The 14221-nt window shown below is 40.2% G+C and overlaps 1 protein-coding gene across 1 annotated transcript; it reads left to right on the top strand.

Annotated features, from left to right (window-relative positions):
* Window positions 1–1735: 1735 nt before the first annotated feature.
* Window positions 1736–13892, top strand: Dleu7 (deleted in lymphocytic leukemia, 7). Its single transcript, XM_004633133.1, has 2 exons — window positions 1736–2194; window positions 13686–13892. Exons 1-2 carry the CDS (start codon window positions 1736–1738, stop codon window positions 13890–13892), a joined length of 666 nt encoding a protein of 221 aa, XP_004633190.1.
* Window positions 13893–14221: the final 329 nt, after the last annotated feature.

Below are 14221 nucleotides of genomic sequence, written 5' to 3'. Positions count from 1 at the left end.
TTCAGTTTTTCTCTTGGCTGGAATTCCACCTGTCAAGAAAGTTTTGCAGTCAGCCATCTGATAGCGGAAGGGTTAGTCCATGAAACTGGATTTCCTGTGTGTCTGGAAAGAGCAACAGCCCTGGAGATCTGATATGTTTTGTGAAAATTAGGGGTTAGTTTTTGCTATTCCCAGTTAGTCTCTGCTGAGCCTAATATACTTGAACATTTGAGGATTAAAAAAATAAATAAATAAGGCAGAATTTCTGTATTTTTATGAACTTAAGTAACTTCATAGCAAGAGAATCTAATCAACATTAAACTATTTACTACCCTCCAAAGTAATTTCCTCTTTGTCAATGCAGAGACATGCATTTTTACTTAGTTATAATTAGTGTGAACATACTCATTTTTGCTTAAGAAAGGTCTTCTTTATCTTGGCATTCAGATTTGTTTTCGTAGGTGAAGAAAACACTGAGGAGAAGGAACCTTTGCTGGAAGGTGGGTAGAATCATACAGGGTCATACTATTCCAGAATTAAAGAAACCTTAGTGGAGCCCACATCCTTTCTCCTGTATTTTAGGATTTTCATTCTGCCTTTCTGGGCACACTGGAGCGGCTTCTCCCTTGAAAGTCTTCTCCCTTAGTTTCCAGATCTAACTGCAGGACTTCTTCCAAAGGGAGAATAAAATCTGCCCTCTAGGCTGCCCGGCCCCACCCCCTTATCACACACCTGCTTTCTGAATCCTGGCCTCTGCTTTACTAAGTGGTTTTCCTTGTAGGGGGAAGGCAGAAGCGATGAGGGCACACTTCTATAGTTCATACTATACCCTACACCCCTCAGATGTTTTCTTTTCTTAAGCACAAGTGTACAGTGATGGTTTCTAACCAATCAAAGCATAAAATTGCCTGTCTTTCCTCCCAAGTTAAGGAAGTAGCCATAACAGGCTTAATTAAAAACAGCAACTATTTGTATAGTTGTCTCTGGGCCCATGGCTCATAAAAGGATTTCATTTCAACCTTGCTGTCAGAGTTCTTCCGGAGTTTCACATAAAACCATGAAACTCCTCACTCGGGCGGTGCCAGGCCTGCGCTTCAGTGGCAGGTCACACCTGCCTTGAGATAATGTTACTTTGACAGCCAGGCTACAGGTGCAGCAGGGCAGGTCGCAAAGCCCAAATGGTAGAACTCTGAAACACACAAGTCCACCTTCTTTTGTGTGCAAGGATGTCAGGCCTAAGACTATTCCAGGAAGTTCCTGAAATCACCCCCTAGAGTTAGGAAGGAGAAGGAAGAGAAATGGGCACTGTTTCCCCTTTTCTAGTGTTTCAGGGCTCTTCTCACTTTTGCTGCTGCGAGAGCCTGTCAACCCTAACCTAGGAATAAACTTCCTTCAGAGGGGAATGGGGAGGGGAAATCCTGCTGCGGGATGCATCCGTACAAAGCAGCATGCTTCCCCAGCAAAGCCCCAGAGAGAAGGAAGATCAGTGCTCAGCGTTTGGCTGATATTCAAGTGCACACCAAGCAGCTCTCCAGGCAGCTTTGGGTCAGAACAAGCCTATTCGAACTTGGAACGAATGAAGGGGACAGTGCGGGTCACTGACTGCGGGCCGGAGGCGGGGCTCGCCACACATGCGGAGAAACGCCGAGGCGCTGGAGCCGCAAGTTAGGAAATGTAACCCTGGCGACCCCCAAAAGCCCCCGCCTCCCTTCTGCTCCACCTGCTTGCCGAGCGCATTGAGCCGCCAACCCAGGCGATGACCAGCCCCGCTCCCTTAGTCGCCTCCATCAGCCACCAATTGGTGGCTCTACAGACCCTGCAGCTGCTGCAGCAGGAGTGGGGTTGGGGCGACGGTCCGGGAGCCCCAGGAAGCCCGCGAGACACGGACCACGTGCCCACCGCTGCACCCAGTAGCTCAGGTCCTATGCGGGCCCTGCGGCAGCCAGAACCCGAGGAGGAGGGCAGAGATGTGGGAGCCACGAATGGGGGTGCCCCGGAACAGACGGGCTCCCCCGAAGTGGAAGGGGTGCGGGGCGCCGAGAGCGGTGCGGAGCTGCTGCCCTTTCCCCGGGAACGTGGGCCCTGCCCCCTGGCGCGTATGGCGATGCGCAGCGCACTGGCTCGGGTGGTGGACTCGACCTCGGAGCTGGTCAGTGTGGAGCAGACGCTGCTGGGGCCTCTCCAGCAGGAGCGGTCCTTCCCCATCCACTTGAAGGTGAGTTGAGCCCTTCCGCCCCCTTGGACAAGCAGGGCAGGGCTGCAGGGGCAGGATGGAAATGGGGTGGGGCTGCGGAAGCCATAAGGGGGCTACCCACTGAGATTCCATCAAAGGAGGAGCAGAGATGAGACAGTCTGGGGGCTCAGCAGGCCAGCTGGGAATCGGAGCTCTAGACCGACCTAGAGCCCTCCTAATTCCAGAACCCAGACTCAGGCGAGGCCTTGTCAGAACCTTCCTTTGGAACTACTTCCTTTTGCAGAATTCTGCTTGCTGCTGTAGCTGAAGGGCCTTTCCACACGTGCGACTTCCAGGGATGGAGGGCAGCTCCCTGGACCCTCATTCCAAACGAAAAACCTTTTCTTCAGAGCCTTGAGTGTGCTTTGTAAGGCAGTTTTGACTTTTGCATGATGAAATCATTTAGGTTTAGTTAACATTTCTTCACTTTTCTGAATCAATTTTTTCTGCATAAATCCAGTTCCCCAGAGAGTGCAGGAGTCTTACAGAGCCAACCTAAATTCTCATAGTCAGCTGAAAGGAGGGTGGAGCCCAGGTGTTGAAGTGTGAATACTAATAGGAACTCCTGCTAAGTCACCCAGTTCCTCTTGGGTACCAGAGAGTGTTAGCCAGGAAAGAGAGCAGAGTGGGGTCACGGAAGTGGGAAATCTGAGGGCTAATCCTGGCCTTGCCACTAACCAGTGTAACTGGTTTAAGTTCGCAAATCTCTTTCAGACCTTCTGACTTTTAAGTTTTGACCTGAAATATTGCTGTATTCATGTATTTTAGAGAAGGAAGTCGAGGGGTAGGGGGAACGGTATGGGAGAAGGTTTGGAGCAATTCTTGAGTAACTATTCTTGATCTTCACATCAAGGTTTGTGCAAATTACTACATACTAAGTTTCACTATACACTATAAAAGGTACATTTAAAACCAGGCATAATAAAGCATATTATGTGCCCAAATAAATATTGTCTGTCTACACTCGGTTTCTGGGCACCACTGACATTTTGTGCCAGGCAAATTTTATTGTATTGTAATGTAGAATGCTTAGTAGTATCCCTGGCCTCGGGCCTTTGGGTACCAGTCACTACATTCCCACCTCAAGTTGATAGAACCAGAAATGTTTCCAGACATTGCCAAACAGGGGTAGTGGTGGAGCCAGAAGCCAAGATTGAGACCATATCCAGGTGAGAAGCATCACTACAGTTACCTTAGGAACTTAAAAAGTGAAATTACATTTTTCCAGTAATGTCCAGGGTTGATGAATTTTGTTGTTGCCAAGACACTTAAAAAGCACTGTCCATTAAGCTATGGCTCACTGCTGATTATAAATTACATCCTAATTTCATGTTTGTTTTAAGATGTGAGAAAACATGCACCTTAGAATTGATGAAATATGGAGCTATGAGCAGTTAGGAGTATATACGGGGCATAGATCCATTGACAAAAGGAGAGTGAACAAAGTTTTACCTCAGGTTAACCTGGAAGGCTTCTTGGAGGAAGCAGCCATTTAAAAAATGTGCATTTGCTCTCCATACATTAAAGGGAAATGACAGTTCATAATTGTGATCTAAGATCAAAGGGCATTGACATAGCCTGGGGCTCTGAATGTACTGTAATGTGTTCAGTATAGCAAGTAACAAAAATGGTGCTTGAGAATTAAGTGTAGGCAGATGGGGAAAGGCTTGCAGGGCATGCTAAGAACCTTGGATTGTCCTGCAAGTCCAGGATAGATAAAACATAGAAGCCCAGATAACTTGCAGAAAACAAGGCTTCAGTCTAGTCAGATCAAAAGACCACTGCCTAAGGGCCTGCCTCAACTCTGGCAGTCAAGTAAACTTCAGGATCTCTGCTTCAGAGGCAGTTTCCTAATAATCGTTAAAGTTGAACCTATGTCGTTAGAGGTTAATGCAGCGGTCACCTGTGTTTCATGATCCATTTAACCAGTTCTAATTGACTTTTTGGTCTTAAACACTTTCTATCCTTCTTTTGGCTTTCTTCATCTAAATCTCAACTTCACATTTCTTTTGTGACAAAACTGAGCCCATCTGACACAACTTGACTTCTGCTTTCCCTGCAGTGTTTCCATTCATCATTATTCTTGAATAAATGAATAATAAATGCCCCCCATGTGCATTCTTTCTACAGGCAGGTGAGTAAATCCTTCTCATCCTCCAGACACTTGTCTGTCTATCCTTTCCTCTGTCTTTATGCAGTAATTCTCCTCTATCCTTGGGAGACATGTTCCAAGACCCCCAATGGATAGCTGAGGATACTACTAAACCTTATACAATGGTACCTTGGTTCAACCCATGCAGGTGCCAGCAGCATTGTGGAATGAATTCTGCAACCTGAATCATGGAAAGAATTAAGTTTATGAACTGATGTATGACTGTATTTACTATGTTTATTCCTACACATGCTTACCAGAGATAAGGTCTAGCTTATAAATTAGGTGCAGAAAGAGATTCATAAACACTAATAGTAAAACAGACAAATATAACAATATACTGTAATAAAATTTATGTGAATGTGGCTTTTCTTCCTATCAAAACATGTAATTGTGTTGTACTTACCCTTGTGATAATGCGAAGTGATTCACTGTCTATACGATGAAATGAAGTGAGATGAACGATGCAGGAATTGTGATATTCTACTTTGCTACAGAGGAGGGTTTTCTGAACACAAGCACTGCTTTACTTTGACAGCCAATCTGATAACCAAGGTGGCTCCTAAGGGACTAGCAGGAGATATCTGATGTGCAGCATGAACCGCTGGACAAAGAGGTGATTCACATCCTGAAAGGGGTGTAATTGACAGCACAAGATTTCATCATATGACTCAACTATGCACAGTTTAAATCTTATGAATTGTTTATTTCTGGACAGTGGACATATCTTCAGGCCATGGATAAACACAGGTAAATAGAAGTGGAAAAGTAAAGGCATACCATTGCATTTTTTACGATTCCACTCAGTCCATAAGAAGGCTCAAAGCTCTCCTGACCCATTCATTCCCTTGAAGTATAGTCCTTTCCTTTTCTGTCTTGCACAGTTCTTCAGACTTCTGTATGTGTTGTTGCCACTTTCTAGAAGAGTCTAGGGAGCTCATAACAACAGGGACCCTTGGTAATTCTGCTGCTGGAGTCTCCTGCCCACCTACAGTACCGTGATGTATTTCAAGGCTGCTTAGAACAGCCAGTGTTTTCAGAAGGGAGAAGAGTGTGGAGCAGCCAGCATCTGTGAATCTATATGGTGTGCCATTGGGGGGAAGGCAGTATCTCACTATGTGGTGGATAAATTAATGATCATGAAGCATTTAGACGTGAGACAGCATTCTGTCTTTCTCTGGGATGATTATATGTGCTTAGCTTCATTAACAACATTAATTAAAATGATTTGGAAAGGTATTTTCTATAGTTTAATATTAATGTGCAAGCTGGTTTTCTCCAAGAGAATGCTTTCAGGAGGAAGTCTGCTCATGGAAAGGACTCTAGTGTATCACTTTGAGCATGTGGAGACCTCTCTAACAGCTGATCTCTTTGGTGGTGTTACATCATAAGCTGGTGTATTAACTCCACTGCTATAATGAAATATTGTACATTGAGTGGCTTAGATAACAGGTATTTTTTTTTCTGTTGTAGAGGCTAGAAGTCCAGGTTCAAAGTGCTGACAAATTTGGTTTCTCATAAGGGCCTTCTTCTAGCTTATAGGTAGACACTTTTTCCCTTTTCTCCCATGGCCTTTTATTGGGCCTGTTCAGAGAACTCTCTGGTATCCCTTCTTATACAAGATTAAGTTCCATGACAGGACCTCTCTTCTCCTTATCTTCCTAAAGGCCCAATCTCCCAAGATAGTCACATGGAGGATTACAGTTTCAACATAGGACCTTCTGGGGTAAGCCAGCCACAATTCAATTCCTAACACTGGGTGATTTGTGTGTCTCCTCTTATAATGGCTACCTTACATGGTGACAAAAAGCACTAGGTAAACTCAGGAAATCATCATTAAGCTAGTAATATTTGCTCCCCAACAGGGGCACAGAAAGGTGAAGGACACTAGAAGGAAACTCATTTAGGATTTTTTTGAATCACTGAAAATGACCAATTTACATAAGGACCATTAGCCAAGCCAATTATACAGTTATTCTGATTGAGTTTGGTTGATCTTCCTTAGAGAATTAAAAACATTTATAGTTTCCAGAATTCTGTTCTGAAGCAAATTGCACAGACATGATGACTGACACCACCTTTCCGAGGCAGAAGAACTTTCTGGCTCTTGTGGATTAAACTTGTCTGTGAGCTCACCCGTTTCACTTAGCTTATTCTGGTACCAATGCTTCTGTCACGGTCAGTTGTCAGGTCTGTTTTTCTCATTCTGGTGAGCAAGAGAAAAAGTCATAAAGCTGTTGGCATTGACATCCCAGTCATTTCTAACGCTCTTTGCAAGCTCCAAGTATTGTTGTTCAGGGGAAGATAGTGAGAATGAGGGCTTTATTTTCTCTGTTAACATTAGTGAAGCTAGTTTTTATAAATTTGGGGATCGTGTCTTCCAAAATTACCAATATGGTATGTGAGAAATAAATACTGGTTATTATAAGTATCTAATAGTTGGGGAATTGCTTATTATTTGGGAAAAAATTGTGCTTTCATGGTCCAGTGACTTGAATTTCTGTTGTCTGCTGCACACAATGGATATGGTGGTGGCTCTATACTTTTGTAACATTCTATAATGTGAATAATATGGAAGTCAGGATACTCAAGTTTTCTGAAATGAAAATTTGGGGAAGGAGATTTCAGGAAAGCCCTAAGACAAAGCTACTTACGTTTGCCAACTTGGTAGAAATGCTGAAACATTTTATTTTATTTTAGTTTAGCTTTTGGGTCTGTCTTGTTAGCATCCCTGAATCAAGTGTTTGTGCTCTTCACAAAAAGCTTTTCAGTGGATTTTTCAACTGAAAATGGTGCCATACCCAAAGCAAATGCATAAGGAAGCTTAGTTATTTGTGAGCGTTTATACTGGGTCCACCACAAGTAAAAATGTTTAATTTCCTGTGGATGATAGACTTTTTATGGTGACTGGCAAATACTTTGGTTCTTCATTGGGTGTTTTATTAATACACAGTTACATATCTATTTGAGATTGACCTTGGGTTCAGGCAACTGCCGATTACTCTGGGCCCTGTAAATTGGTAGTCCAAAGCCAGATGCTGATGAACCAAATCAAATGGGGACAATTCCTAGTTTATGATAGTATGTTTTTTCATAACCTCTCTCTAAAACAGAAGCATCACTCCCACTTTACATACATCTCTTAGGTAGAGGATCCTAAGAGGTCTGGGGAAGGGGTTCGTGTTCCTTTGTCAGATCCAGCCCTGGAATACAAGTGAAAAGCAACCTGCTGGCCAGTCAGAAGTTTATTAGTATCAGGCCCCACCCCATAAGGACAGACAGAAGCTTGCTTTTTCTTTTCTCGATTCTTTTCTTTTTCATTTTTGGCCTCTCTCCTCTTTCCCATCCTTCTTCTCTTCCTTCTTCTCTGTAGAAGACTTCATGGAAAGCTTGAGGGAAAAATGTAAAAAGAAGCAAGCTTGTGAAGCCATTGTCAGAGAATGTAACTGGGGATGTGACTTTTTAAAAAAGTGAATTTACTTTAAAGCCAGTGAATGGATGGTTGATCATGAACTAATTATATAAATCCAGAAGTGATTTTGAAATTGATATGATAGGCATGAAAAATACAGAAACAAAAAGCAACCAAAAGTCCAATAGTTTGTGAGTTGTTTAAACATTTCATTTTAGAGCATATAAAGTCATACTGTATGTTTGCCTTAGTTATTCACTGTACTCTCAGGAAGCAAACTTTGAAACTGACTCCTGCTGCCAGATGACTTTTGTCTTCAAGTCTTCAGTTCTGATAGGAATGTTTATTTTCAATAAAAAGTTGTAAAAAGGCTGACTTTTCCTCCTTGGAGGGTGGAGTAGAGCTCTTCAGGTGAAAAGAACTTATTTTAAAGTTCCAATATTTTAGTTATTGAAGGGTTCTAGACATGTGCTTTCCTAATAAACATAGTGCATAATGCAGAAAATCAAAAGGACAGCATTGTCTCTAGAGATCTCCCTTGCACTGACTAGGAAAGAACAGAGCAAGAGAGAGAGGGCTCCAACTGAGATGTGTTTGATTGGCTGAAGGTGGTGTTACAGAAGGTGTAGAAGATTCCATGCTTTGAACAGATTTCATACCACCAAGGCTGCTCAGTTACATTTCAGGAAAGAGACACAGACCAGCAGACCAGTCTTCATTTTGGGTCAGTCTCTGCCCTTCTGAGATTTGTAGTGCTCTTAACACTCAGTCTTAAGAGAAACAGTGTGAAGGTAGCCAAGGGAGAAGCATGAACTGCTTCACTCTAGCCCCAGGGTGAGTTGCTTGCCTCTATGGAGGCCCAGCTCGCTCCCCCCAGTATCTATAGGTTAGTAATTTTTTTTTCTCCCACACTTGATGGTAGGCTCTGTCCTGTAATTCATTAGGACTCAGTCTGTAATTTGGGATGGGTCTTAAATGACTAGTTGAGTTGTGAAATAGAGAGGTTAATTCCAGGTCTAGCTCACATATCAGATTTGTAGGAACCGTGTGCTATGCTGAGACTATCAGTGTGTAACTGCCTGTTTTTCCATACAGTCGAGTTTTGGGGATTTTTTGCTGTACCCCTCATATTTCGTTGAACATTTAGATATATAATCTATGTGTCTCATTTCCTGTACTGAGTTATAAGCTCTTTAGACATCAGAAATCATGTCTTCATGCTTTTTATCCTTTGGAGTCAGTTATGTAGTAGAGGCTTGATGCACATGTGAAATAAATTTGATTAACTGAATTAAACAGTCCAAGGCCATCATCCTGGTAGATCAGTGGAGTCAAGGGAGAGAATCTCAACTCATGTGGGAAGGTAAATGTTAGCCATTGTATCAATCAATACATTTCATGCCAAAAACCTGAAAATTACACAATTTTTAGAAGTCTTAAAACCTGCTTTAGATTGCTTAGTCGTATTGTTCTAATTCTAGCAAAGTGCAGGGTAGGATATTACATCATTTCTGGGAGTATCTGGGACTTACTAAATATAAAGTGGTGGGAGGAAATGCTCTGTTAGTGAATGGAAATACTGTTAAGAGAAATTATCATCAACATTGATCATGTAACTTTCTATTGAAAGTCTGTGACCCACTAAATAGGCTCTTGTCTTAATACTATGATTGTGACTCCCACATTCTGCAGCAAAAGTAGCAGAAGTTTTGTTGCAGGTGATGATTATTGTACTTATGGTTGGCCTTCAGACCTTCTAGAAAGGAAGAGAAGCAATCACTTGTTTTACTTTTCCCTCCCCTGGCTTAAGAGTCCCATGGAAAGCCTATTCCTATTAATTTGTTTTCTTTGACTGTTAATATATTTGAGAAAGGATTAGAAGGAAATACTGTACTAGAATAGTAAAATAAAGAGACTTTGCAGAGCTTGCCAGAGAACTAAAGTTTGCCCAGGACCTGAGAGACTAGTACAGCCAAGCAGTCGAATTTTATTATACATGTAATTTTCCCAAATGATGCCTTCTTTGATTAATTACAGTAAATGTGAAATTGACTTCAGATTTTAGGCACTCAGCTATATTTTTAAAGGCATTTTAATCTCTGGTAGGTGATGAATTCCTCTACAGACTGGCCAATAGGCACACGTCAGCACAGGTCTCGGTGGCTCCGTCTCTTCTAAATGCCCCTTTGCCTTTTGTCTTTGATCCTTCCACTTTGTACTCAGAGTTGGATTACTTCTATAAAGCAAGTATACAATTACCCTTGATGTAGATTTGGGGGAATTGTCCACAGTAATTTTTCTTCCTATTTTCTCATTCCCAAAAAATGTGCTTCAGCAGCAGAGATTACACCATAAACTGAGGGACAGATTATCTAAGGATCCCCTTGACATGTGAACACATAAAAGTAGGGAATAAGAATGTTTTAAAGAGAAAAAGACCTAAGTTCCATGCCTGGGAATAGTTGAGGACAGGAGCTGCCATGTGTTTATCCATCTACCCCAGTTTCTGGCTTGCCCAGGGGTCCTGCTACTTTTGTTTGCATAATTGAGACAAATAGATATTTGCTTTGATTCTTGAGGAATGTTGTCAAATAAGCACTTCTTCAGAAACCTAGATCTTAAAAAAAAAAAAAAAAGAAAAAAGAAAGAAAGAAACCTAGATTTTTATTACCCAAGTGATAAGGGTTTTCTTGGGAGAAAATAGTGTTTCTTTCTGTACAAAATGAGGAAGAAAACTGTAGTCTTTAATCAAACTTTGCCTCGGCTTTTATTTCTTCCTTTCATTTTCTACAGGATTATTTGTTTTTCTTGCCCTAACCTATTGAATTGAATTCTTAGCTTTTTTTCTGTTGGCTCAAAATTCTACTCTGTTTTTTCAGTCTTTTCTGTACATGTTGATTGTTTTCTCATTTGATTCATCACTTATAGAGAAAGCTGAGTTAAAATAAACATTTATGTTTGTAGAGTGAGTGTATATTAAAGTTACCAGTTTTATTTTATCCCTAAGATGATTTTTTACAGTCGTATTTTTCCTTCCCTTTGTTTTTCTCTCTTCTTTTATATTAATATCCATTTAATTTCAGCCTTTATGTGATTTTAGTATTAAATGTGTTGTTTGTAGACAGCATATAGGTAGAAGTTTAAAATCAAGTCTGGTGAACACTGTCTTTCAAAGTGTTTATTGGTTTGAACTTACTGTGCTTATTGACAAATTCAGGTTTATTTCTATTATCTTATTTAGTACTTTATATTTGTTTTGCTTTATATTTGTGCCATCATTTCTGCATTTTCACCTTCTAAAACTAGAATCAATAGAATTTTAATATACCATTTTCTTCTGCTGGTTTGAGGTTTTATGTGTTTATGCATATATTCATATCTCTACTTTTAATGATAATCTTTATATTCATAACAATATACTTCTAAAATGTACTGGTTTTCCCACCTTCATCTGGAAAAATGCACTACTTAGGATGTCATTCCAATGCATGTGTTAAGTATCATTTGCATTATATAGCTATTTTGCTTTTGTAAGCCCTTATTTTTGTTTCTATGGCCAATTCTTTAGAGTCATATCATGTATGTAAGTTCATTGCGCACTCTTGCCTCTTGCATTCAGTTTTTCCTTCTTGAGTTGAATTTCTTTTGTTGAATCTTAATCCTGAGAAAAGAGCTAACAGTGAGTGTTCTTTAGTGGTAAGCTCCTTCCGTCTCTTTAAGTGGTAGTACATGTATTTTGCCGTGAGTTTTAGAAAATAGATTAATAGGTTTAAATTTTTTTTGATTAACAGCTACTGTATTTCAATACATTATTCCACTTTCTTCTGTCTTTAGTTGTTACAGTGAGAAGTCAGGTGACTGACATCATTTTCTGCACCATGTATGACTTTTTTTCTGGTTACTTTTAAGAGTACTTTCGCCTCTGGCCAGGCAAAGTGAGGCATGCTCACCATCCCAGCAGGTACAGAGGCCAAGGCAGGAGAATTAGAAGTTACCCAGATGGGCAACTTGAAGAGACCTTGTCTCAAAACAAAAACAACAAGAGCAACAACAAACACGGTGGGTATGTAGGTCGGTAGTAGAGCACTCCTGGTACCATCCCTTCCATTTTGTGTCTGTTTGTCTCAATTTTTGTTCTTTTTTTTCAAAGCTTGTTTCAATCTCCTTGCACTTACTTTTCACAGGCTCATTTATCTTCCTGAAACTAAGGATTCACCGTTTAGTCCAATTCTAGATAACTTTCATCCATTATTCACTTGAATATTGCCTTCTCATTTCTCTCTCTTGGAAATGTGTTTATTGGACTCTCTTATCTGTCATCCAAGGTGCTTAACTTCCTTTTCATATTTCCCATACTCTTAACTTTTTATCTCTCATTCTGGGTAATTTTCTCCTATTTTTCTCCCAGCTTACTAATCCTCACTTAAAACAAATCTAATCAGGTGATTGAAGCTGTCCATAGAGCTTTTAATTTTTCACTGTAGTTGTGATTTTTTAGAAGTGGTATTTGGTTCTTTTTCAAAGTCTTTTTTTTCTTAAAATCTTTTAAAAAATTCCTCCTTTTACATCCTTAATCATTTTAAACATATTTTATGGTCTCATAAATTCTTGGCATCTTATCCTGCCATTGCATCTGCTGTCTCATGATAGATTGTATTTTAAATTTCATATTTTGAGTTTATCTTTGACACAGGCTTATGGGAATACTTTATAGGGCATGGGTTTTGGATATGTTCCCTGGAATAGACTTTTGTTTGCTTTTGCTGTGTGTCCGTACATATTTTAGCCCAATTCAAGTTGTCAAGTTAATTTCATAGCGTGGGTGTTCCCAGAATATAAATATAGTATAGAGGGTGATTCCAAATAAGTGTAGTAGAGTCCACAGTTACACAGTCTCAGGCACAGCATTACCTCCTATCCTAAATCTAGCACAAGAAAGGTTTTCTTTTCTTCATGGTACTGCTAGATAGCTAAAATAGTCTGCTTTTCTAGAAGTTGTAGCATTTCTCATACTCTCTTGCAATCTCAGAAAGAATGTTCATTCTATTTTATTTAGAACTGTAGGAATTTGGTGACTTGGGATTTTAGTGAAAAGTAAATGTGCTGTGTTCCCCAAAGCATAAATCTGGGGAAGCTTATTTCCCTGTGTTTAAAAGAGATCATATATTCAACATTTTACCTAATATGGAAAATTTTTAGTCTACTATTTATTTGCAGTGGGTTTCAGGATGTGAACCATTTGGAGATTTTCAAAACCTGTTAAATTATTTCATTCTTTTAAATCACCCAGGAACTATTCTTTCTAAATTTACATTTGACACTTCTTGAAACAATATTTACTAAAAATGAATTTTGTATTGGAATCTTGAACACAGTACATATGGAATGATAGGAACAGAAGCCATTTATGCATTGATAGCAACTCTTTTAAAACAAGTAATAGACTCTCAATTCTAATTGGCTCAAGCAAAAAGGGATATTTATTAAATCAACTGAAAAATCCTGGGTTATATTGTTCACATGCTCAAGAAAGGTATTTAGAGTCAGTCTCTTGTAACCACTTGGCTCTACTTTGTTCTCTGCTGGCTCCATCCTCATTGGACACTTTGAGTATGGTGTTTTCTAACATCTGTAGTAAACGAGGGCTTCTCTTTCCTAGCCTAGCACATGTGGGACTGGTCTTTAGCTTGAGTCAGCTCTCTATTCCTGGAAGTCCACATGGCTGGGGCGGGGGTGATCTAATCAATGGACTGGTTACAAGAGGGGTGGCTAGGGTCAGCTTTGGTCAAACTATATAGGCTACGGATGGAAAAAGCTGGTTCTTTTAGAAATCTCTGGAAGCTGGGTAAACAAAGCACTGCAATGTTACTATCATCTAATTTCCTATTTGTATTTACTGTTCATTTCAGGACAGTGTTGAATTTAGAAACATCTGCAGTCATTTGGCTCTACAGATCGAAGGACAGCAGTTTGACAGAGATTTGAATGCTGCCCACCAGTGTTTGAAGACAATAGTCAAGAAGCTGATTCAGTCACTTGCTAATCTTCCTTCTGATGCTCACATGGTTGCCTGCGCTTCCTTGAGACAGATCTTACAGAATCTCCCAGACACATGAGAGTTAAAAACATCGGGATATAAGCCATGGCTAGTATTAAGAGAACTTGATTCCTTACCTTCCTAACGACATCAGCAGACAAAGGACATTTTTATGACCAAACCAGGAGACTTGTAGCAGTCTGATCAGTGGTACCTGTAGCCTTCACAATTATGGCATGTTAGTGAAAAATTTTTAATGCTGTAGTTTACATTTAAGTATGTTGACCTACTTGCTGTCTCTTCAATTGAAATATATTTTATTTTGCGGAACTGATTGGATTATGTGTATATACATTTATTCATTAATGTATTAGTTTTCACTGAATGATGCCTTAATCTATATTCATA

This window comes from Octodon degus, unplaced genomic scaffold (assembly GCF_000260255.1).
Source record: "Octodon degus isolate 3935 unplaced genomic scaffold, OctDeg1.0 scaffold00051, whole genome shotgun sequence".
NCBI classification, from domain to species: domain Eukaryota; kingdom Metazoa; phylum Chordata; class Mammalia; order Rodentia; family Octodontidae; genus Octodon; species Octodon degus.
This window is presented reverse-complemented; position numbering and strand designations above follow the sequence as displayed.

What these genes read in the sequence shown, in the direction of transcription:
- Dleu7 (XM_004633133.1), top strand. Translation starts at nt 1,736, where the DNA reads ATGACCAGCCCCGCTCCCTTAGTCGCCTCCATCAGCCACCAATTGGTG. An exon ending in CCTTCCCCATCCACTTGAAG is followed by an intron (nt 2,195 to 13,685) that starts GTGAGTTGAGCC and finishes TGTTCATTTCAG; the next exon opens with GACAGTGTTGAATTTAGAAA.